General features: G+C 39.2%; 1 protein-coding gene across 1 annotated transcript in view; it reads right to left on the bottom strand.

Moving 5' to 3' along the window:
- The window catches only part of MYO3B (myosin IIIB), a gene marked incomplete at its 3' end in the record, with an annotated part of 364,997 nt that overhangs the window by 176,160 nt on the left and 164,089 nt on the right, over window positions 1–24,748 (bottom strand). Inside the window, exons 16-21 of the mRNA XM_084258155.1 lie at window positions 24,006–24,132; window positions 22,216–22,426; window positions 21,245–21,392; window positions 19,805–19,958; window positions 18,706–18,794; window positions 16,741–16,870 (exon numbers count right to left, since the gene is read on the bottom strand). Coding sequence (XP_084114281.1) covers window positions 16,741–16,870; window positions 18,706–18,794; window positions 19,805–19,958; window positions 21,245–21,392; window positions 22,216–22,426; window positions 24,006–24,132 — 859 coding nt within the window. The remainder of the gene's footprint in view (window positions 1–16,740; window positions 16,871–18,705; window positions 18,795–19,804; window positions 19,959–21,244; window positions 21,393–22,215; window positions 22,427–24,005; window positions 24,133–24,748) is intronic.

Genomic DNA, 24,748 nt, shown 5'->3' with positions numbered 1-24,748 from the left:
AGAGTTACTATAGCCCTCTGAAAATTAATCCAGGTCTAATTTGTTAATGGATAGATAAATGTATTACTTCACTCAGGTGAGATGCTTGCAGGGCCGGAAGACTTTTTAGGAACAAAGGAAAACTTTTATGGAATGATTCTATTGATCAGTGTCCAGGTAAGAAGGATCCTTTGAAATATGTGCGCAAGTCATTTATGCTTTGAAATAATGCACTAAATGTTCTCTGTGGTTCTTACAATGATGAATAAAATACAGTTCTTTGTCTTGAAGAGAAGATAGACCAGAGAAGCTGTTGGGGAAGGGAACAGACTGACATATAAATAGCTTGTTGCAATTCAGAAAGGAGAGTATTATCATAAACCTGAATAAAGTGATGTGAAAGGACAGAAGACTAAGTTTTCTTAGAGAATGAGAACAAAGAACCTGAATCAGATCTTGAAGGATTAAGAGGAGCTTCACAGGAAAGGAATTCTAATGTTAAACTACAAGAGAGAACTTTTAAAAAAACTCTGGAGAGTTTGTATGGTAAACTCCCAAAGACTTTCATTTTTAATGCTGTATTTTAGGATAGCATAAAAACATTTATTATTTTTACCCTTACAAGAATAAAGAGAAGTTACTCGCCCCTTCTACCAATGAAAATATCAACTATGGAGGCAACTGGGGGAAGGAGAGAAAACAGAAAAGGAAGGCTTAGCTATGGCATTAAAAGTGGCTAGTGGGACCATAGACAGAAATCTTTGTTATTATGTTCTTCCACTGGCCTTCAGGCAGATACTCATCAATCTGTGTGGGCAAAGGTGGATGGGTTTGGATAGAAGTCACTACAGGACTCAAACCATCAGTTAGCACAAGTACTAACGAGTGGCAAGTCTTGAAAAATCTCATATGGTTCAGGTAGTTGTACATAGAATGCTAACATTCCATAGTCTAAGACCACAATCCTAATTAAAATGCCAAAACAGAACTAAATAAACTCATTACTGCAGATAAAGCCCTCCCCTCATGTCTAATACACCTTATCTATTGATGGTGGATCAGTTATGTAATTTCCTTGCGTGAAGCACAGCCTTACGTTTCCTTGTGTTTTCAATTAAGACTGAGAAAGCCACACAAAACTTTAGCAAAGAAGATGCTGTTAACTGGCAATGGTGCAGGAGGGTGACTGAATGCTTGGAACTATAAGCACTTCTTTGATTCTTCCTCTTTAGCAGGGCAGCAATGAAAAGGATATTCACCTGAAATCAAGAAACCCAGATTCTTATCCCAGGCTAGCCACTGGCTTTAGATGACTTCTATTCACTTGTACTGTATGTCAAATGACGAGTTCAAGTAAATCAGTGGTCTTCATTCATGTGTCATAGCATTCTACCATGGCGCCCACAGAGGTGGCTGCCAACTTTGTGGCTGTGCAACTTCACCGAGATCAAGGTCTAATAGAGGTGCAAGTGGGGTGGAACTTTTCATAAGAGGGAACTACAAGAAACAGTATGATATTGACCTGGTTCCAAAAATAATTGTGACACCTATGGCCAGGAGATGAAAGAATTTTTATCAAGAGTGTAAATTAGAAAGCTAGTCAGAGCAGTAAAAATATTATTGAACAAGTAACATCAGAGAAAAAAAATTGCAATAGACACATCTGACACAGGATTGTTGTTACCCCTATATTAAGGCAGGGCATACATCCAGAGGCAAGGTTTTGTTATATGAAGTCATGCCCCCCTCATGATGTGAAACCTCCTCCTCTCCCCTTGAAGTCTCCCCTTAGCATAGTATTAAGAAGTTCTCCATTTGTAATTTATTAAGTGGGGTCTTTTTTCCCTGCTGATCTGATGTTATATGTTTATTCATCGAGTCTCTGAAGAATCCAGAGGGGTAGACGAATTTTGCCCTGTGCCTAACATGTCATTATATTTTTATCCAAACTCACAGAATGCACAACACCAAGAATGAAGCTTAATGAAAATATAGACTTTAGGTGGCACTGATATACCAACACAAGTTTATTAACTGTCACAATTGGATCACTCTGGTGGGAGAGATTGATAATGGAGGAGTCCACGGGAGGAGGTGGTCAGTGGGTTTATGGGAAATCTCTGTACCTTCTTCTCAAATTTGCTGTGAACCTAAAACTGTTCTAAAAAAGTATTATTTTTTAAAAAATGCAGACACGTAAACACGGAAGTAAGAGTAACAACTGTGGATGCAAACTGGAATTAAAAATGTGGAGTAGTGGGCCTCCCCAGTGGCGCAGCAGTTGAGCGCTGGGTTGCGAAGCTGCCCGCGGCCTCTGTGGCACCGGTTCGATCCCCGGCTGCTCCCCGGCCACCGGAGGAGGGTCCCGCATGGCGCGCAGACCTCTCCTGCCGCCCGCTGCTCCCCTCAGCAGTGTACTTCGGTCCTTCTGCCTGCTCTGCTCCCCGCTCTGGCTCTGGTGAATTCTCTCACCCTCCCACGCTTCTGACTGTACCCAGTGCATGTATAAACAAACAAACAAACAAACAAATAAATAAAACATGCCTCTATAAAAAAAAAAAAATGTGGAGTAGTGCTAGATTTCATTCAGCTCTGTAATTCTGTGGTTATGAAATACATCTTAAAAGATCCCAAAGGTAGGGAAATAAGAAAGGACAAAATAAAGAAAAACTAAAATCTGTACATTGTATTGTTTCTTACTTGGATAGGCAGAAAAGTGTGGGGGTGATAGTCATTGTGGATTAGTAAACCGAGAAAGCTTGGATCATGATCTGACCTGGACATTTAATGTGCCACTGCTCCCTTCACTACTGAGCACCATGAGCAACTAGAGGATGACTAATTTTTATATCACTCTTCTTTCTCTAGCAGAGAGGAACAGAAGTTAGCTTCTTGATCCCTCTTTGCAATGTTTTTAAGATTAAGGAATCCAAAGTACTTTCTTTCAACATCTTCATAATAGTGTATTTTCCTAGTGAAAAATCATGCTTTGTTTAGTTTGCATATTAGCAAATATCAGCCATCTCGAAGAACCAGGTGCTATTATGAATGTAATCATCATGCATATAAATCTTTTTTTCTATTGACTCTCCAAAAGCATCCAAGGCTAATTTTTGATCTATAGGTAATCAGTCCTAATTTTCACATTTTTAAATTATTTTGCTTTCTTTCAAGATATGACTATTCTATATCATCTAGTCTGAACATTCATCTGTACATCTTTGAAGAATCTATGGTAACTTAAGAATAAAGAAAATGGAAACATCTTTCTAATAACTGAAAATATAACACTGTATAGGAAACAAAACTTATAAAACACCTAATTAGCCAGCATTATTCATATCTAACCTATACTATCATAGATTTTCTAGATCCCCACATAGCCACATTTCTGTCTCTACCTTTGTTTCCCTCTCACATAGAGACACATATTATGCTCCTTTCAGACTTTTTATTCAAGTTATTTGATTTGATCTGGAAAACTTTTACTACTGAACCTTGTATGTGTTGTGGAGCAGAAGAAAGGAACTAATGAAAATTTTCTTTAAATACATTGGTTTCTTTCTTAAGACATTGCTTTGTTGAGACCTACTTTAATATTTTTTTTTTTTTTATAGAGGCATGCTTTATTTATTTGTTTGCTGGTTTGTTTGTTTGTTTTGTTTATACATGCACTGGGTACAGTCAGAAGCGCGGGAGGGTGAGAGAATTCACCAGAGCCAGAGCGGGGAGCAGAGCAGGCAGAAGGACCGAAGTACACTGCTGAGGGGAGCAGCGGGCGGCAGGAGAGGTCTGCACGCCATGTGGGACCCTCCTCTGGTGGCCGGGGAGCAGCCGGGGATCGAACCGGCGCCGCAGAGGCCGCGCGCAGCCTCGCAACCCAGCGCTCAACCGCTGCGCCACCGGGGAGGCCCGAGACCTACTTTATAGAACTGTGATATAGCATCCAGAAGAACGACTTCATTTCAAAAATTCCCTAAATTAAAGTCTTATCCTACAAAATTGGGATGCAATTAATTATGATTTTTTTAAAGACTAGAACCTATTAAAAATAAAGACAAACAAAAAAGATTATTTCTCTGGTGAAGGAACTCTATAAGCATCACAAAATTCTATGCCAATTCTGAAAACGCAGCTAGTCAGTGCACTTAGGTCTGAGGTCTATTAAATCAACACAAATATTCTATCTTATATTTATCTTTAGGAATGATTTGATTCCTTGTAGAGGTTAGAGACTCTTTGAATCCAAGCATTAAGTACTTTATTCTCAATCATTAATCAAAAAAATATTTCTTTAGCATCTGCTAAAAGACTTCCAAAGCCCCCTACACATAGTAGATACTTTAAAAAAAAAAGTTGACTGAAGACATTCCAATATACCAAAACAATATTTTGAATGATTTATACCCTTGCCTTCTAAAGATGATCATATCTAACATCTCTTGGCAAACTTAAATACATAGATTCTTCTTTCAGTCATCCAAGAACACTATGGCTCGTTATCTCAAGGAGATAAGCAATTGACTGTGAACCATTTTGCAGAGTTAGTATAGCACCAGGGATGAATAATAAACCTGAATGAAATAGTTATGATTTAAATGCTTTTAGAGAATGTTTCAATAAAGTCAAAGATGTTCCTTGATATAACACTAAGAGCTAACCAGGAATCTAATTAACAATGTCTTGTGACTCCTCACTGGAACTTGAACTCAATGAGGGCAGCACTAAGTCTATTTTACTTACTTTATTTTACTTTATTATATGCTTAGTGCTTAGCACAATATGCCTAGCACAAAGTAAATATTCAATGAATACATCTGAAGAGTAAATGAATGAAGTCATTCATTAAATTTTTATTTGCCATGTGACATCCTTTCAACAGGACACCCTCTAGGAATAGGCCCAGTTCACCTCACTTCCCTCCACATACTTTCAATTTTTGTTGGTTGCTGGCCATGCCATCCTCCTTTCAGACTTTTTTATTCAAGATATTTGATTTGATGCCTGAATTGCAAAGGTGACGGGGGTAAATCTGTGAGTTCTGAAGTCACACTGCCTGGGGTTTGTCTCAGCTCTGCCACTTACTTGTTAGGAGGTCTTGAATGAGTTATTTGCCTTCTTAGTATCTGGGTTTCATCATCCAGAGGACTAGATGAATGTTTATTAAGATTTGGGAATAAAATGTTCCTGTTAAATTTATAGTTAACTGAGTTTCAGTGGCGAGTAGAGATGCAGATGTTGCTGGTGTAGGGATTTGATTGGAGCCATGTGGAACCCCTGGAAGTCTTAGCCAGCCAAGGAGTTTCGGTTTAAGCTAAGTCACTGGACTCAGCTTAATGACAATTTCTTCAACTTATGAGATTTACAAAAATGTTATTAATTTGGGATTCTGGTTAATCAGAGTTTTACAGTTTTATGGAATATCTAATTTTCTATTGTCTTGTTAAATGGTAGGTTAGATGAAAAGAAAATAAACTCAGGTTTAAGATTTGGGGGCTTATTCTTTCCTGTTTACTTTTTTATGCTACTATTTCTAAAACACAGAAATCATAAGATCTTAACAAAAGAAAAAGAAGGAAGGGAGTTGGGTGGAGAGAACCCACATGACTACAGTATAGTATCATCCACTACTTTTTTTAAAAATCCATGAGATAAAGGAATAAACATAGAAATGTATTTATTTCATCCTATATTTTTTCCTCTATTCCAGATCAGAAAAACATTAACACTTAATACTAACATTTATTGAATGTTTTAAAATGGAATAGGTACTGCGCTGAGTGTGCGAAAGTTACAAGTTAATATGAAAACACTGTGAGCCACTAAATGTATGATTCAATACGCTGAGTGGAAGAGAAACTGAGGCAAAAGTACTCAAGTCTCTTGTTCAAGGTCAGATGTCAGCAGTGATGTTGTAATAGTCCAACAATTGGGATTCTGTAGTTAATTCAGGGCTTCTGGTCATATTCAAGGCAGGCCACTGAGTGGGCTGGCTGCCTCATCAAACTATTTGAACCCAATTGATTTTACATGATGTCTGGATTTTTTGGTCATTTACACATCAAACCAGGTCAACTGCACAGTGATCCCATGAGTACCGAGCAGTCACTACTGCTGTGGCTTAGCCAAATTTAGTCATAGGAAAGCAGTTGTGGTTTTGGTGTAATGTGAACCACCTTTGTGAAACTCAGAAAACAGAGGCCCTCTACTAAACGTGAACCTTAGTGAAATCTTGTATTCTTCTTCCCACTTCCAACTCTCAAGTTTAGTTAAGTGACATTTTGCTTAGTTTACTGATGTCTCACATGTGCAGACCAGTAAAGTTCACAATTGTTACTTCACACAGCTGTGGTTTACAGCTTCTCTTTGCACACAACACGCTGGCACCAGAGCAAAATGATTAACTTTTATATACTCCTAACATATGGACCAGACTGTTAAAAGCTGGTCTTATGTTCTAAAGACAAAAATGCAGTTTCTATTAACATGACCCAAATTTTTGGGAAAAAAGGTGCTCAGTTGTGAACCATCTCTAAGCAGAGAGATAATTATAATTATAATGGCTTTCTTCTAATTCATTTGATTTGAAGTGCCTGAAGTTATCTTTTAAAAAGTAAGGGGAGGAGGGATGACCTGAAAGCCCCATTATTAAGTGATTTTATAGTGGTATGAACTAATAAACTGTAAATGGCCTTTAGATTTTTTTTTCAATATGAGAAATGAAATAACAGCAATAACCTTTCATTTTAAATGGGAACATATTTCTTTTCTATGAATGAGAAGGAAGCGGGCAGAAAGAAAAACCTAGTTTTCTTGCATTTCTGACCAATTGAGAAATCAGAACTGCCATATTTGCTATCTTTACAGGATCATTAAGAAATAAAACAGGGCCTCCCTGGTGGCACAGCAGTTGAGCGCTGGGTTGCGAAGCTGCCCGCAGCCTTTGCAGCGCCGGTTCAATCCTCAGCTGCTCCCCGGCCACCGGAGGAGGGTCCCACATGGCGCGCAGACCTCTCCTGCCGCCCGCTGCTCCCCTCAGCAGTGTACTTCGGTCCTTCTGCCTGCTCTGCTCCCCGCTCTGGCTCTGGTGAATTCTCTCACCCTCCCGCACTTCTGACTGTATCCAGTGCTTGTATAAATAAATAAATCTTTAAAAAAAAATAAAGCAAATTGTCTCTAAATTGAACTGCCACTTAAAAATATAATTTATATTCACTGTCACATTTAGGAAATGTGAAAGAACTATTAAAATGTGTTGGGGGAAGGTTGTAGACCTGATTCACCACAGATACTAACTTTTCCAATATTAAAGTCATTATCACAACTCATTATTGAAGCTTATTTTAGTTTTTCTTTTTCAAGCACATAGAAGCAACATAGTTTCTATATCTGGAATAAAGGGCTGCCCTGGACAACAAAGACTCAGCATTTGATCAGTATTGCCTTAGCGGGTCTCGCTTGACTTGTCATCATCAAAATACTTTTCACAAAAAGCATCTTACTGGGTTGGGAACCCTATTTGAAACGTTCTATTGGTATTTCCTGCCGTAAGATACCTATTGGATTTTCATAATCAGTATTCCCTACTCTTCTTAACCATGGAAATCTCTTATTAACCACACATCTTTTCACTTCCCACAAACCTGTGTTTCATGAACCATAATTTTGGAAACTCTGCTTTTGACGTTAATAAAAAAATTCTATATTTGTGATGAGAGCCAAGGGAACTTCTCAAAAACTTGTGCTGGAACTCTGCAAAGCAAGACTTCTCTCACATGCTGAGAAAGAGTTTGAAGTCAAGTCCACATGCAGTAAAATTTTATTTTACCACAAAACAAGAATTTATTTTCTTTGGGAGGAAGAGCAAGAAGGGCTTTTTGGCATTTCTGTACTTCTCTCTGACAGCAGAATGAGGCCCTTCTGTGACCAGGGCAGCTATTCTCTATAGCAAACTTATTCAATATGGTGGCTCCTGAACACATTGACTATGGCTAGTCCAAATTCAGATGTGTCATAAATAGACACTATACATCAGACTTCAAAGATTTACTACAAAAAAACAGCAAAATGAGATCATAAAAATTACCTCAATCATTTTTGTATTAATTACATATTGAATTATTTTTATATAATTGAGTAAAGACATATTAAAATTAATGTCATATGTGCTATAGTCTGATTTTTTGGTGACTCCTTCTCCCCCCAAATTCAAATGCTAAATCCTATTCTTCAATGGGATAGTATTTGGATGTAGGGCCTTTCGATAGTGATTAGGATACCTCATGAATGGGATTCATGCCCTTACAAGAGAACTCATTTGGCCTGCCCAGCATGTGAAGACACAGCAACAAGACAGCAATTAATGGTCAAGGAAGTGGGTTCATCAGATACCAAATCTGCTGGTGCCTTGAGCTATGACTTCTCATCCTGTAGAACTGTGAAAAATAAGGCAAGCTGATTCTTTTTACTTTTTAAAATGTGAATAATATAATATTTTACATCACACTGGAAAGTATGGTGCAAAAGATCAGTGAGCAAAAGACAGCCAGGTGATAGTGTTCAAACAACAGAAACTCAAAACTGAAGGTTTGGGTTAGAGATATTAGGGGTCAGTCTATTAAGTCTTAAAATTCTTCATGCAAATCCCTCACTCTGTAGATGGGGTGCTAATTCAGAGAATTAAACCTGCCAAATACAAAATAACAATACAGGTCAATTTCAGCCTATGTCCTGATTTACAGCCCAGGGTCCACTAAAGCTGATGACCTAGAAGTAATGATGAGAAGACTTTTAAAAAGAAAAGAAACATTTAAGTTGCTTACATTTGAACAAGAAAGGAAACAAGGCTTGGAGAATATAAATTTGAAACCTAAAGGCATTTAGGGGGAAAAAACAAAGAATTTCAAGAGAGTCTCATCTCAACCCCCCACCCCCACACCCAATCTCCCTGCCTCTCTCCCTTCAACCACACCACAAATATTCTGCCTGGAATAAACTTAACAAAGAAAATCAGATTTTTATAGACAAAGGGCTGAAATATCATTAACAAAGGGAGAAATAGGAAGGTATGAAGTTTCTCCTGGAACTGTCCAACTGTTGCCAGGACCCTCTGTTTCCTCCTCCCACCTGTCAAAGGGCAGAATCTAGCCTCTCATGGAAATTCACAGAAGCAGCAGAGGTCTTTCAATTAGTCCTCCTGGCCAGCCGTAGCAGTAATGTAAGGGAGAATGGTCCTATATCCACCATAGCCCTCAGGGTGGCCACATTTAGGAGCAAGTATGTGGATCTTGTGCTTCCCAGCACAGTGTACTGTAGTCACATGTGTGCTATTTGCTTCTGGGAAAGACCTCATCCCCTTCACTACACTCCAGAAGGGTACAGGAAGTTGATTTCAAATGTTGAACATAACTGCAATTAAATCTGTGGTCTTGTTACAGGGCAGCCCCGATATAAAATAGGTTGCCTGACTGTGGGTCCTCACCCGCTAGGGCACCTGAGTCCTAACAGGGCTGCACACTTTACCCTCTAATTCTAAATGCAATGCCAACTCTGAATTTCACAACTTCTTAAAATAGAGCTCAGAAACTGGTGGACGTCAAGTCAGCACCACAAATCATAGGATAATCCACATTTCTGATATATTTTGAGTGTTCTCAGGATGACCAGGAAAGTCCACTCACAACTTGTCTGTCTGCCTGAATGGACAGACTGGACTCAGCAATCACGTGCGCCAGGCACCTCTCTAGGAGCTAGGAGCAGGAGTCAACTAAATAGACAAAACTTGTCCTCATAGAATTACACACTAGTGAAGCTGGGAATTTCAACCAACCCACACAGAAAACTACCTGAGGAGGTGATGCTAGCACTTTCTTTTTTTTTTTTTAAAGATTTATTTATTTATGCATACAAGAGCTGGGATGTAGGCCAGAGGTGTGGGGGCCAGGTGGGATGAGAGGATTCACCAGAGACAGAGTGGGGAGCAGAACAGGCAGATTGACTGAAATACACTGCTGAGGGGAGCACTGAGCAAGACAGGAGAGGTCTGCTGCACCATGTGGGCATCTCCCTTGCCAGGGATTGAAAACTCATGCCGCAGTGGCTGCAGCCAGCTTCATAGGGCTGAGACTTAATCCCTTGTACCATCAGGGTGCAACACTTTTTTGGAGAGAGAAAAAAAAGATTTGGAGGCAAGGCAGGAGCAGAGAAGGAAGGTATGGGGATGAGAGTGGGTGTGAGGGAAAGACGTCATTTCAGACAACAGAACAAGGAGGTGTGAAATCTTGCTAACAGGCTGAACAATATGTTCTGTATATAAATTAAATAGAAGACATGGTCTCTGTTCTCACAGACCTTATAATCTTCTCAGGTAGGCAAGATAGTTGCATGAGACACAACTGCACAGTTAGGTAAACCAAAGACTGAATTGCACAGCTCTGATTATAGATTTATTTTTTATTGAGGTAACACTGATTTTACAACACCATATACAATCCAAAAATATAGGCTCACACCTCTTCAAATGTACGTTACCACAACACACTCCCCGCCAAGGCAGTCACAGCCTGTCTGCTTTTGTTCTCCATCCTCCCACTTCCCCTCAGGTAACCTCAATTCCGATTGTAGAGTGTTGAAAATGAGAAGCCAAAGTAATTAATATTTGCTATTATTTACAATGGAATGCTACTATTCAGAAGGCACCTGCCTTGATCCTGAGGTAAGAATCAAACTGTTGCTGTTCCAGGAGGAATCCGCATGGTCACATCTGCAAAAAGTTTTGTGGTTCTTTGTGCCTTGTGAATGAAATTAGTGTACTGAGGTATGTCAATTCATTAAAAAGAAACAGGAACTGGGGATATAAAATAATGAATAGTTGAAATTTTAACTAGGGTAGCCAAGAATAGATTTTGGTAGAAGTTCTGAAGGAAGTGAAGAGGCTAGCCACAGGTATGTCTTGAGGAAAAACAGTCCAGAGAGAGGGAATAGCAAGGGAAGTACCCCTACAAAAAATACACAGTTAACCTCATGCTAAGTGATAAATACTGAATATTTCCCCCTCCAAGATCAGGAATGAAAGGATGACTCCTTTCTCTGTTTCTATCACATTATTCACATTAACTGGAAGTCCTAGCCAGTAAAGAAAAAAAAAAAAGCAAATATTATGTAAAAAATTAAAAGGAAATCCTAAGGGATCTACAAAAGTAAAAACAAAACCAAACAAAAACTCATAGTGAATTTAACAAAGTTGTAGGAGAGAAGGGCGATCCCCCCAAACAACCATATCTCTATATATTGAGCAACGACCAACTAAAATCAGAAACCAAATTATCCATAATATTAAATACTTAACTTCCAAAAATGAAATACTTAAGTGTAAATCTAATAGAACAATATGCTGAGATTAATATGCTGACAATAACAAAAATGTTCATTAAATAAATCAAAGAAGATTGAAATTTAAGTAGACATACCACTTTAAGGATTGAAAGATTCAACACAGTAAAGATGGCAATTTATTCCAAATTAAGCTATAAACATTTTGTAATTAAAATAAAAATCCCAGCAGGATTTTTTATAGCCATAGATAGTTGCTTTTAAAATTTGTATGGATAGACAAGAAACTGAAATAGCCAAAACCATTTTGAAACAAAAATTAAAGCTTTTAAGACTTAACATAATGCTACAAGAATCTAGAGGATTCATCAGAGACAGAGTGAAAAGCAGAACAGGAGGACTGACAAAATACACTGCTGAGGGGAGCACTGAGCAAGACAGGAGAGGTCTCCTGCACCATGTGGTACAGCAGACATCAGTGAAGAGTTAATACAGAGATCAGTATAACAGCCCCACACAAATGTAACTAATTGATTTTTGACAGATGCAAGAGCAATTTAATGGAGAAAAAATAATTATTTAAAAAATGGTTTGGGAACAACTGGACATACTTATAAGGAAAAAAATGAAACTCAGCTTCAGTTTCCTCTCATTTACTGACTTACAAGCCTGTTCAGAATTTAACTTTTTTGCACATCCTTCATACAATTTAGGATTGGCCACTATCTGCCCATGACTATTCTGACTAGGATTTTCTTTAATTCCTTCTTGAAAGCACCTACATATAGCATTATAGGTAGATAAATGCTAAACTTATATTCCTCTGTTGGCTGGAATATACACCCAAATTCACAAGAGAAAGAATTGGGCCGCCCCCAGGGCTCCCTAATGGTGCTGGCTCAGTAGAGCCTCTATTTCAAGAAGAGCCCAGCGCTGTCCATGTTGGGACCCTAAACCCTTCATCACTTGGTGTGAGTTCATCCTGTCACACCCATTTGCAGAACTGCCAAGAACACAAGAGCAGTCCTAAGTGGAAAATGAAAACTCTGAGAGGTAGTTTTTAAAAAGCATCCTCTTAAGAGCTTAATACTACATTTTGGGAGTTACAAAATCAGGAAAAGATAATCAACAACATGTATTTTATGTGAAGGTGTTACAGTGCTCTTCAGATACAATGTGGGAGCTCATCGCCCCTTCTTCCCCAGCCAAATAAAAGGAGAGACAACTGAAATCAAGATAACCTTTATTTCTGTTATTTCTCAAATCACATTCCAAAGGGGACACCTGAAACCTCAAAGGAGCTTCCTTCAATGGAGACAAAACTTAGTTCCATATTCTAATGCAAAACCAGACACTGAGACTCAGAGGATGATCCCTCTGTTTTCCTCTTGTTTTGATTTTCTAGTTTCCTCTATGTTCTAACTCCTGTAAAACCCCAAACCACTGCATGGAAGTCAGAATTCACAATTCAAAGACAAAAATGGATTTTCAAGTTCCTTTTGAACCCCCCTGTCTTTCTTCCCAAGCTTTTTGAACTTTTCTGTAGCTTATTAGTAGCAAGTGGAACACTCCCCAAACAGTAAAATACGTCATAAACCTTGTTATAACATCTTTCTTTTTAATGTCTTCCTACAATAGCTCATTCAGTTTGAAAAGTCCTAACTGAAGGGTTAGAAAGCAGTTACTGCCACATCAAATATTCACAGACAAAGTCTTCAGATTTCCTACCAATAGGAAGAATTACAAAGAAAATTTCACCACAACTGAAGTGGACCATCTGCAGGTCAAAGAGAGGTTGCGTAAGTATAAGGAAAGACAGAGAGAATCTTTACAGACTGCAGCTGCTTCAGTTTACCTGACTGTCATTGTACATCTTGGAATAAGATACACAGGCATCTCCTCCACCAGGTGCAGCTGTGTGTGAGCAGAGGGACCTCTGGTAAGGCGGCTGCAGGTGACTGTGAAGAACTGAAACCCCTGGCCTTCATGATTTTACTCCCCTCTCTTTTAACCTTCTCAGTATTGGGAGATGTACAACATGAACAAGAAGGGAAGTAGTGGGAAAAGGAAAATGTCCATTGGATTGACTAGGATTCTACACAAATACACACCTTGGTTCATTCTTTTAATGTTGATAAGAGATTGACCAAGGATAATACTCCTGCTAGATATCCGCTAACAAATTGTCCTCTGCCCTGCAGTCCAGAGGGAGGTCAGGAACGGCCCTGACACCTATGTTTGAAAGCAAAGGATAGCAACACTCTAGTTACTAGGAAACCTCCACCTCACTGGACAGGAAAACATAGGTAAGGAAATTAAAGGTTTTCTTTGCATTTTAAGACATTTTTTTTCTTTTAGGAAAATGATGTCAATAGAATGCATATACAAAAAGGTATATAAAACTTAGAATTACAACATAATGAGTATTATAAAGAAAGCATCCATGTGCCCACCAAGATTAGGAGGGAAGAGCACTGCCAACATCCCTTACAGGCCTTTCTCTTGAATTTGAGGAGTCCAACACTGTACCTGTTTTTAAAGTTTGAGGCTAACAGCCTCCAAGGCTCCCCACCTTTGAACTTTTCCCTTCCTCTGTAGTTCATCCCATAAAAGAAATTTGCAAAGTAACTGCCCTAATATCTATGCTCACTGAACTAGTACTCCTTCGAATTTTAATAAAAAAATTATTTGAGGGTTAAGTAGTATAAATAAAAATTAAAATGACCAAGAAAATTGTTTTTCATGCACTGAAATTATTAGTATAGTCTTCCAAAATGCCAAGATGTATTGAACCTTGCTTCTAGCCCCAATGTCAAGAGGAACAGTCACACCTCCCTTCAGAAGGGACACCTGCCTAAAACCAGTATTTGAAACTTCAACAAAATAAGCACAATCTATTTCTGTCCAGTAAGTTTTCTCACCTCCAAAGGCTTCAATGTAATAAAACCAAATAGACTATAAATGATCTAAAATTTAGATGCTTACTTAATATAATGACCCCCAACATAAGATGCACAATCTCTTTAGAGTTGAGGTTTGAGGGCAAATATCACCAACATAGTGTGACAAATTAGTGTCTAATTCAAGACAGAAAATGAAGGTAAATTCCAGTTACTTGGGTGCAGAATTATGTAATCCCTAGCTCTACATCTCCTTTTGCTGCTGAAACAGTGTCTTATTATTATAAGTTATTCTATAAATGTTTGTTGATCTAAGGCATTGTTATATGAATAATTTCAAAAAAAAAAGAAAACAGAATTATACTTATTCATTTTGAATTTGTGTGTATTTGTATATTTGTGGTTTCTTAATTACATTCAAAATGTGGAGAAAATAAAGCTCAAGATTTCAAAAATAATTATTATGTATGACATATGACTCTGGAATACAAGGAAGCCTGTCAGGAAAACATGTTTGTTTCTAGTCTTATATTCACTTTTGTTTCCTCCAGGTGATGTGGAGTAGTTTCAAGTCAAGATTCAGAAAGAGTTACAAGACAGGAGGAAAGCTATTCAGAGAAAAGCACACACACACAAAAAGCAGACACTTCTCTTTGTTCCCCTTCATCCACTATTGTGGAGCTGGGTGATGAAGGGCAAACAGAAGGCTCACAGCAGAGCCTGGTGTCTTGCATAGTGCCACCTAGTGTCCCAGGCTGTGAGCTTAATTTTTTTTTTTTTTTTTTTTTTTTTGCCAAGGTTGAAAAATAATACATTCCAAACTTGTGAACAGATTTGACAAGTTGTTACTCATATTTATGGGACAGTGTAAATGCCAGCTGACAAATCATTTGCATAGATTTTATTTCAACAAGTACATCTCCTATTATGCAGTGCCTTCACTCTGCACAAAAGCTGCCTAATGAGTGTACAACTGTGTGTCTAGAGAGGAAGCACCAGTCCTCTACCTGCCCATGCTCTGCTGGGAGTTGACCTAGAATCAAATCCTGGTTGTGCCTGGAGAAGGTCTAGATAAAAAGGTAGAGGCAGCCTTCTGGTGGGTACTCAACTTCTTATGTTTGTTTATTTATTTATTTGTTTGTTTATTTAGGTAATTTTCTTTTTTTTAAAGATTTATTTATTTATGCATATAAGAGCTGGGGTACAGACCAGAGATGTGGGGCAATGGTGGCGGGGGTGGGGGGTGGGGTGAGAGGATTCACCAGAGACAGAGTGAGGAACAGAACAGGCAGACTGACTGAAATACACTGCTGAGGGGAGCAGCTGGCGAGACAGGACAGGTCTGCTTCTCCATGCGGGTTGCTCCCTGGCTGGCCAGGGATCGAACTTGTGCTGCAGAGGCTGAGGATTGCTTCATAGTGCAGTGCTTAACACCTTGTACCACCAGGGATGCCCTCAACTTCTTATGTTTAAAGGAACTTGTTTGAAGAAAGTTAAGAATCTGGTTTTAACTTGCCTTCCAAATTAAAATGAAGCAACAGTTGCAGGCTGTGACTTTGTTCTTAATTAGTTTTTCATTCCTCTACATGTTGCTAAAATTCAGACATAGCAGCCACTCTGTAGCATGCAAAGGTCCCAAACTATACTCAAGTGTTAGTGATTTTAAGAGAGATGTGGGAAGAAGAGAAAATTATGAACAATGATAAAGAGGCTTCTGCCCCTTCCTACTACTTAAAGGCATACGTATAAACTGCTTCCAGGCAAAGCCTTAAAACTATAAAGCCCTTGAGAGGAGTGTTATGAGGATATCTGGTGACTATTCAGTCAAAGGCAGCAGAATCCCGCATAAATCAAAGGAATAAGTTCTAAATAGACAGGGAAGTTCTGTTCTTCCTGCTTTCTGGCATAAGGATGAGCTCAGTAACCAAAGAGAAGTTGACTGTACATAGGCAATGGTCAGATACGTAGGACAGTGGTATACCTCTTCCCAGTTGGGTAGCAGAATGGTGGGCTGAGTCAACAAATGAGAGGAAGGTAGACCGATGACCTCTGAGGACCCCATGACTAAATGACCTTGACTGTTCACAAGCCCTTCACTTGGAATCATACAGTAAAAAAATAATCTTCCGAATAATTCTAGGTAAGCTGAGACTACCTTATAGTTAATAAATGATAATAAATGGTTTTATAAATGGAAGGATGAAAAGGGCTGGCAGAGAAAATTAGAAGCCTAAGAGTTGATGCTACGAAAGTGCTTTTGTGTGTGCACACACACACAGATGTGTATATATGTGCAATTGAATAGCACATCACAAGTATATATGTGCAATTATGTATATATATATATATCATGATATGCAATTAAATTGCAAAAGAAATAATTTTCTTGAACCTAGTTGGACAGTTCTTTATTCCTGCTTAAAGTTCAAAATGTTAGCAATGCAGCCTGTCAGTTCTTAGCCACTAACTGGAAACCCTAGCAGAGTTTCTAGAAGCATCAGGCCAGGGCTATCAAGAGCATTCCAGATACCTGTTCTGGTCAAAGGTATTGAGAAGAGTTGCTGAAGAAGTGTGTTTTCCGATGTTCTCAGGACTACAATCACATCCGCAGGAAGAGTATCTCTGTTTTTCTCAAGAACACCAGAAGCATCATATAATACCTGTAACAGCAGCAGCAAGTCACAAATTAGCCAATACTGTCCATTGCTGGCAATACCAGCAAGTCATCTGAGTTCATTCATTAACCAACCTGTGTATAAAATTTGTCTTGATGCAGTCATGCTTTTAGATCCAAACTACCAAATAAAGGGCAAAAATTGTCAGTTTGGGCAGGTCAGTTTATTATAACTTCTTGTTCAGTTGCTCTTTGAAGAAAAGCCATTATCAGGATAATTATGAAAATAGGTTGGGTACTCACTATATGTGAAGTTCCCATTCTATGAAGTAAACACCATTATTATCTCCATTTTATTGGTGGGCCATCAGAGCCTCAGAGAGGCTGAATGGCATATCCATCATCACACATTGTACCAGTGGTGGGCACACATCCAAACCTAGGGAGTTTGGCTCCATGCTCACAACCATTATACTCTCATTGTTTCCCAAGGTATCCCATGGCACCTATGTGATTGCTCAGTGATGCTAAGCAATTCTCAATTCTCACAAGAGAGGGGATCTAGGTCAGTAAAAATTTTGATGAATGTTCCAGAGAAATAAGCATTGAGTTGCACAAGAATTCGGGAAAAGATGCAGAGTCCAAAAAGAAAAGGATCCTTTTTTTTCTCCCCAAATTTAGAAAGGAAAAAAAAAAGGAGAAAGAGCAGTAAGTAATAGGAAATAGGTGTAAAAGGACGAAGACACAGAAAGAGAGGTGCAGGGAAGAGGAAAGAAATGGAAGGCAGAAAAGACAGATGTGGGAGGATGGCAAAGTTTAGGGAAGAAACAAGTATCTCAGACAAGGAAGACATAAATATGTGGTTAGACATGAATGCTAAGGTAAATGAAGCATTTGAGGGGAAAACGGCAATGATTTATATCATTATTTCATATCCTTTTAAATTTTCTAACAGTATAGGAGTTCTTCCCTTAGGTGTGGTCACTGAAGCTCTCCTACCACCAAAGCTCTTAAGTCCTCCACCACAGTCCATTGTTGATTGCAAAGTTCCAAAATAGACACCACCATGTACTACATGGAGAGAACAATAACTACCTTTACTTGCATTAGAGTTGCCGTCAAGAACTCTTCTATTGGGCAAAATTAATTTCAATGTCATGATATAAATGTGAAAAATAATTTCAATGAGTCTTAAATCAACAAAATAATCCAAAATGCTTTTTATTGAACTTCTCAAGTTTTTGTACCCAGAGTCTCTGCAGTCCCCATCAGAAGCAACTAGGCATAATTCAAATGACTTCTTTGAGAGTAACTTCTTTGTGAGCTGTTGGTTACAAGACTGGAGGATTTCCTACATCAATCACTAATCTCCTTCAAGAACATGAAATTGAGACCCAGTCACAGTGTATGAAGTGGAAATTTCAGTTAATATTGTAAAAACTTAACATTGAGATGCTGAAGTGAATTTTTTTTCATGGTGCCCTGGAGGCATATACTTAAAGTGCTAAAAATTGAGCCCCATCGGGATATTAACTTCCCCCATCACTGACACATCTCCAGATGAATTTAGAATGTGAACATTCACCACTAAACACTGAGAACACTATGTTTTCTCTCCAGAATGCTGTCACTTCAGGGCCAAACCTCAGGTGAGAAGCAGATGGCAGCTCTTCAGGCCACCCCAATGAGAAATTATTTCTTTACCAGGGGAAACTTTCTATGAGTGGTACCAATGGAAAAGTTTGGGAATTATGACTGGGTGTTCAAGAAGAATTAGAAAGATAAAGAAATCTGCAAGCAATTTTGTGAGCAGCACAGACTGACTGATATGAACACTTAACCCCTTGTTAAAGCCAGGTTTGATAACTGACATTCTCTCACCTTTCCAGCATAGTGCTGAATGCCAAAGCACAGCTCCACTCCTTTGGGTCTCCAGAAGTATTTGCATCGTAGATTATCTTCAAATTTGTCTGTGGATTTTCATATTTAAAAGTTACAACATGAGTTGTTTGCTCCTTCAAACATAAACATGCTTCTTAAACCAAGAGTGATCCAGAATAAGGGCTTTCAGAGCAGCCTGATATTATCGTCATATTTACCATGGTGGATAAAGACACCACATGAGATGGGCTTATAACTGAGTCCTCCCTTAGTTGTTTTGTGCTGGTTTTAGTGTTAAGTTGTGCCTTAAGAACTTATATTTTGTTATCTTTAAAAACTCCTAGAATGGACACTGATGACACTAGAAATCTGGCCAACTAGTCTTAGAATCATAAAGATATTCCATGGAAGCAATGCAATAGTGGTTTAAACTCATCTTGGCAATTTATGAGGATTTTATAGATAAAAGGAAACCACTGAGGGTTAAAATTACAACTTCTAGAAATGAATGTCTCACACAAACCAATTTTCCATCTGGAGAAAAGGCTTTTTTGGCTATTATTGTGATTGAGAACCTACTCTGTGAGAAACTGTGTTAAGTACTAAAGAGATGCAAGGATTGGAGGGGTGAAGTATAAAGGGATTTTAATGCCAAGAGGAAATGTCTTATAAGCAGCCCGTAGATAACAGTGACCTAGTGAAAAGATGGTTTTAGAAAGACTAAATTCACTAGATGTCGAGGCTAGAGCAGGAAAGTATGAGTCTAGAAGGCAGGAGACAAGAGGGGCTGCTACGCAAATGTGGACTAGAGGTGAATGGGGATCTGGGGGCATAAACAAGTGTTGAAAAAAGCAGGTGTAAAAATGATATGGGCACAGGATAATGGTATTTTGGGGGCAGAAATAGGAAAGTAAGGAGGATTTGGGAGATGGTGATGAGTTTAAGATACAAATTCTACCAGGACATTTGCTGAAGACTTCAATTCATTAAAAGCGTCTATACTTCATACTCTACCAGATGACCAATACATGGCAAATTATTTAAAGCCCATTTATTTGATGACAAGAGCCAAATTTTGCCTTTTCCAAGAGTTACCTACCAACCAGAGTCTGATCAGTTGCTTGGGGAAATCGACTTTCCTCATCCAAAAGTGCAAGCAGTCCCAGGGGTTTCTGGAGGAACATGTCTAGGAGGGGGAGATTGTCCTCATATTCTACCTGGGTAGCGTCAATGCCCTCATCCTGATACTCCATCTGAAAGGAAACAGATTATGAATATCTCTGGCCTGATACTGGCCTAGGTAGCACCAGCTGCTTTGTACTGTACTTTCCAAGTCTGGCAACATTGAATAAATGTATGTTTTATGTATGTAGTAAAGGATACTTCTGCATGTAACACTTGAAGTTTTGGGGTTAAGTCTTTGGGGTGGCCTGAGGCGGCAGCTGAAGTCAGCAAAAGAAGAGGCAGCTCTTTGCCTCCCAAACACCAACTTGGTAACTCATAATTTAGAAACTAATACAGAAAGAAAGAGAAGCTAAAAAATATTATTTTTTTTTTGGTGACAGATATAGTTTAAATCAGGAAGAAAGAAGACTTCTATCTTCTACAGAAGATTCTGTAAAGGAATCATTCTGAACAGGAAAACTAGAAAAACTCCAGATTTCCCAGATAAATAAAGGAACCTAGAATGAAATGACGTCAAGTTCTATGTAGGGTGGTAGGGTGGTAGGGTGGTTGGAGAAAGGAGTGCTGTAAGGATGTATCCACCTCTCATACTGAGTATTTTCACTCCAGGTCTTTCACTATGTTGACTAATCATAATACATTTTGTGCATCCTCACTCCCACATTAAAACAACAGGGTTGGCTAGAACGGTTCATTAATTGTAACTACCAAATACAGGACCTTCAGGTGTTGGATTAGTGTTTGGGGTTGAGCAGAAGCTTTTGCATCCACTAGCTTTGCATCCTGTTTTGTTACCACTAAATTCATAGGGGGAAAACTTCCATTTCAAGAAAACCAAGGATATAGCTTACTCTTTCCCCGGAGACATTACTCCATTTCCTGTGGGATCTCATATGCACAAGCTGGGGGATGAGGATAGCCAGTTTGGGAGGTAAGCAGTCAGTATTAGGAATTGCTGCTCAAAACAACAAGAACCTGTGTCCTGAATCCAAAACCATCCTGTGTCATTTAGACACAATCATAGCTATCTTTGGTTAAATAAAGTAGAAAAGAATGCAGCATTGGGGGAAATACACATGAAACAACTTGGAAGCAATATCTAAATAATTGGCTTGTCACCAGACCACTCAAGTGAGGAAATATATACCTTTCCACAGAAATCAAGATGACTTTTTCTCAGACTAAATTTAGCCTATTTATTTTGACAGGACTGCTTCACCAGTGGTTTTCTCTTCAGAATCTTTTTCCTATTTGTCTGAATAACTCTGAATAACAGAGTTTCTGCTTCAAATTGTGGGCAGCTTAAAGACAACACCCCCCAATCATGTTTGGTGACTTCAAAGTTTACTATTACCTGCTCGAGAGCAAAAACGTGCTGATTGAAATAGTACTGGATTTGCTCATTGGCGATGTTTATGCAGAGCTGCTCAAACGAATTTCTTTGAAAGTTCTCAAATCCAAAAATATCCAAGATGCCCACATTCATCCCATCATCTGCATTACTGCATGAGAAAATAATAAAATCCTTTAGGGGAGAAAACGACCAGTGCAGGACCACTGAGAATATGTGTGCCCACGTGTTAATGAACACCTGTACCCACTCAAGGAGAGCAGCACTCTGTTATCTCTAAGGGAAGTAAGAGTTTGTGTCTTAAACCATTTGGTCCATTAGTCTTTCAACAGTGTTTTCATCTTCCTTGCTTTTAAAGCTGTAGAATCTTTTAAAAACTTACTCAAAAGCACCACATATTGATTAAAGAAACTTCTGTGTTTGAAGGGGCTGCTGCTGCTATTCACTAATTCTTCCACCTATCGGCAAAGCTTAATTGGAAGAATACTCCTTAGGACTTGATGTCAATTCTTCCACAAAATAGCGACCACTAATGTTTGACCACTACTAATGTAGTGGTGGTGGTGGTGGTAGTAATCGTTGTTGTTGTTGTAGTTACAGCAGCAGCAGTAGCAATTTAAGTACTGTGCTTTATACTTTATATGAAATGCCTCAGTTGATTCTAAAAACAACATTATCACAAAGACTTTATTATGCTTATTTTATAGGTAAGAAATCTGTGATTTAGGACATTTAGCTGATTAAGCTGTAGAGATTGTCCAGCTCCCAGCCAATCTCTTAAAATACAGCAGATCATGCACCTCTTGAGTGTCATCTCAGCTCTTCTGCATCCCATTCTCCTTTTAAAGGAGAAGGCCTGAGAGTTTTGTTAAAGAAAACCCAAGAGAGGACCAGCTGCTTCCTCTCACAAACTCTAAGAGACACAGGAGTTGGTGACAGTTTCCCCAAGGCCTCTATTCCCCAGGAGAACTTGCCAAATGTTTTTGTCTGGTTGCAGGAGTGTATTGATGCGATTTACAATCCAGCTGAAGAGCCTCCCATATAGAGCCTTGGACATGGCATCTCTGACATCAGCAGCCCTGTCAATGGTGTTAGCTCGGATGATGGTCTCACCCCGGGTGACCACACAGTGGGAGGTCAGGGCTTCCTGAAGCTCTTCAGGGCTGATGCACAGAACAGATGCAGCTGGAATATAGGGTAAAGATGACACCAGATAATGCAGTCATCTATCCACTTATTCGGCCAGCACGTATTCAACATCTGCTACGTGCCAGGTACTATTCAAAATAATTCAAACTCAAAGATAAACAAGTCAGGTCTCTAGCCCCGAGATGCATCCAGGCTGATGTACTATCTCTCAAACTGTCTGAAGCTCTTCACAGGTATTTAGTAAATAACAAGTGGGAAGAAGAGGTCTTTGGTCAAATAAGTGGGAGGAATAGCTATGGACTATAGACTCTAGGAGGGTACAAAGCACATTAGCATATTAAAGTAAAAATTCTGTAGTGTACCCAAAAATAGATGACTGGATCAAGAAGATGTGTATATATATATATATACACAATGGAATATTATTCAGCAATCAAAGGGGATAAGCTCATGCCATTCACAGCAACGTGGATGGAGCTAGAAGGAATTATGCTCAGTGACATAAACAAGAAGGAAAAAGAAAATTATCAGATGATTTCTTTTTTTTTTTATAGAGGCATGCTTTTATTTGTTTGTTTGTTTGTTTGTTTGTTTGTTTATACAAGCACTGGGTACAGTCAGAAGCGCAGGAGGGTGAGAGAATTCACCAGAGCCAGAGCGGGGAGCAGAGCAGGCAGAAGGACTGAAGTACACTGCTAAGGGGAGCAGCGGGCGGCAGGAGAGGTCTGCGCGCCATGTGGGACCCTCCTCCAGCGGCCGGGGAGCAGCTGGGGATCAAACCGGCGCCGCAGAGGCCGTGGGCAGCTTCGCAACCCAGCGCTCAACCGCTGCGCCACCGGGGAGGCCCAGATGATTTCACTTATAGCAGGAATGTGGGGGAACCAAATAAGACATCGGTGTAAAAAATAATAACAGTGCAAAGCACAACAAAGCAAAAATAGACAATTGTGGATCAAAGACATACTGCAAAGGGGGAGGAGGGAGAGGGATCAGAGAGAGGGAGGGAGGAGCACAGGGAATTGAGGTGATGGTGCATGGGTACATTGGAAAGGGAGGTTCCATGGGGACTGCACCTGCGGAGATGGGGGGAAGCAAATGTTGTTTGAAAATGAACAATGATATAAAAAAATTAAAAAATTAATAATTTTTTTTTTAAGTTTCTGTAGTATAACACAAAAGGGACTTTTTTCTTTTTTTTTTTGCAAACTCAGAATTTCATTTCTTTTGTCACTGTGAATACCTGCAGGATATTAAAAACAGATTCCTACTTTCTCCCCTTTTTGATTCAATGGATTAAGAATGGGGTCTATCCTCTTGCTTTTTTTTTGTTTTGTTTTTAATTTGTAGAAGGTTTTCAAAAGTAACCAGTGTTGAGAATTACTGCCCAGAATTACTACTTACCATGGAATACTTTTCTGCAGAACACCTATTTACAGTTTAGGGAAAGTGACTGATTATCTATAAGACATCTTTTGAGGAACACTGGCTAATGAAAACACTCAGCATCTGTAGAACGACCAGCAATAGTCACACTATCTTCTATCAAATTGAAAAACAATTAAAGTGAAAGAAACATGTACTTTGGCAACACAGTGCATAGGCATCAAATAGTTACCATTTTTCAAAGCTTCAGCATTGGGCACTTCACTTATATCAGTTTGATGCTGAGAGGAAATAGCTGCAAACTCAATGTTTCCAATATTCAAAATCCCAGCCAAAATTCTGTACACTGAGTGGACCTCCTGAAAAAGACACCAAAAAGCACTTTTGAAGGTCTTTGTCAGTCAGACCAATGAACCACTAGCACCGTGGCAGAAACTGTGGGTTGAACACGAAAATCCATCCTCCCCTTTTCCTGGCACAAAAATAAATTTCTTAGCCCCACTTGCAGTTAAGGGTGACCATATAACTAAATTTTTAACGAAGGCCTCCCTGGTGATGCAAGGGGTTAAGCACAGTACTGTGAAGCTATCTGCAGCCTCTGCAGCATGAGTTCGATCCCCGACCAGGGAGCTACCCACATGGTGCAGCAGACCTCTCCTGTCTTGCCCGCTGCTCCCCTCAGCGGTGTATTTCAGTCAATCTGCCTATTCTGTTCCCCACTCTGTCTCTGGTGAATCCTCTCACACCTCCCCCAACCCGGCACCTCTGGCCTGTACCCCAGTTCTTGTATGCATAAATAAATCTTTAAAAATAATAAATTCTTTTTAAAAAATTTTTTTAATTAATTTTTCTGTGTGTGTGGGACCGTTGCCGGTGGCTGGGGAACGAACCGGCGCTGCAAAGGCTACGGGCAGCCTTGCAGCCCAGCGCTCAACCGCTGCACCACCAGGGAAGGCCCAAAAAAATAATAAATTC

Source organism: Talpa europaea (assembly GCF_964194135.1).
Source record: "Talpa europaea genome assembly, chromosome: 1".
In the NCBI taxonomy this organism is placed as follows: Eukaryota; Metazoa; Chordata; class Mammalia; order Eulipotyphla; family Talpidae; genus Talpa; species Talpa europaea.
The sequence above is the reverse complement of the archived record's forward strand: the minus strand, read 5'-3'. Positions and strand labels throughout refer to the sequence as shown.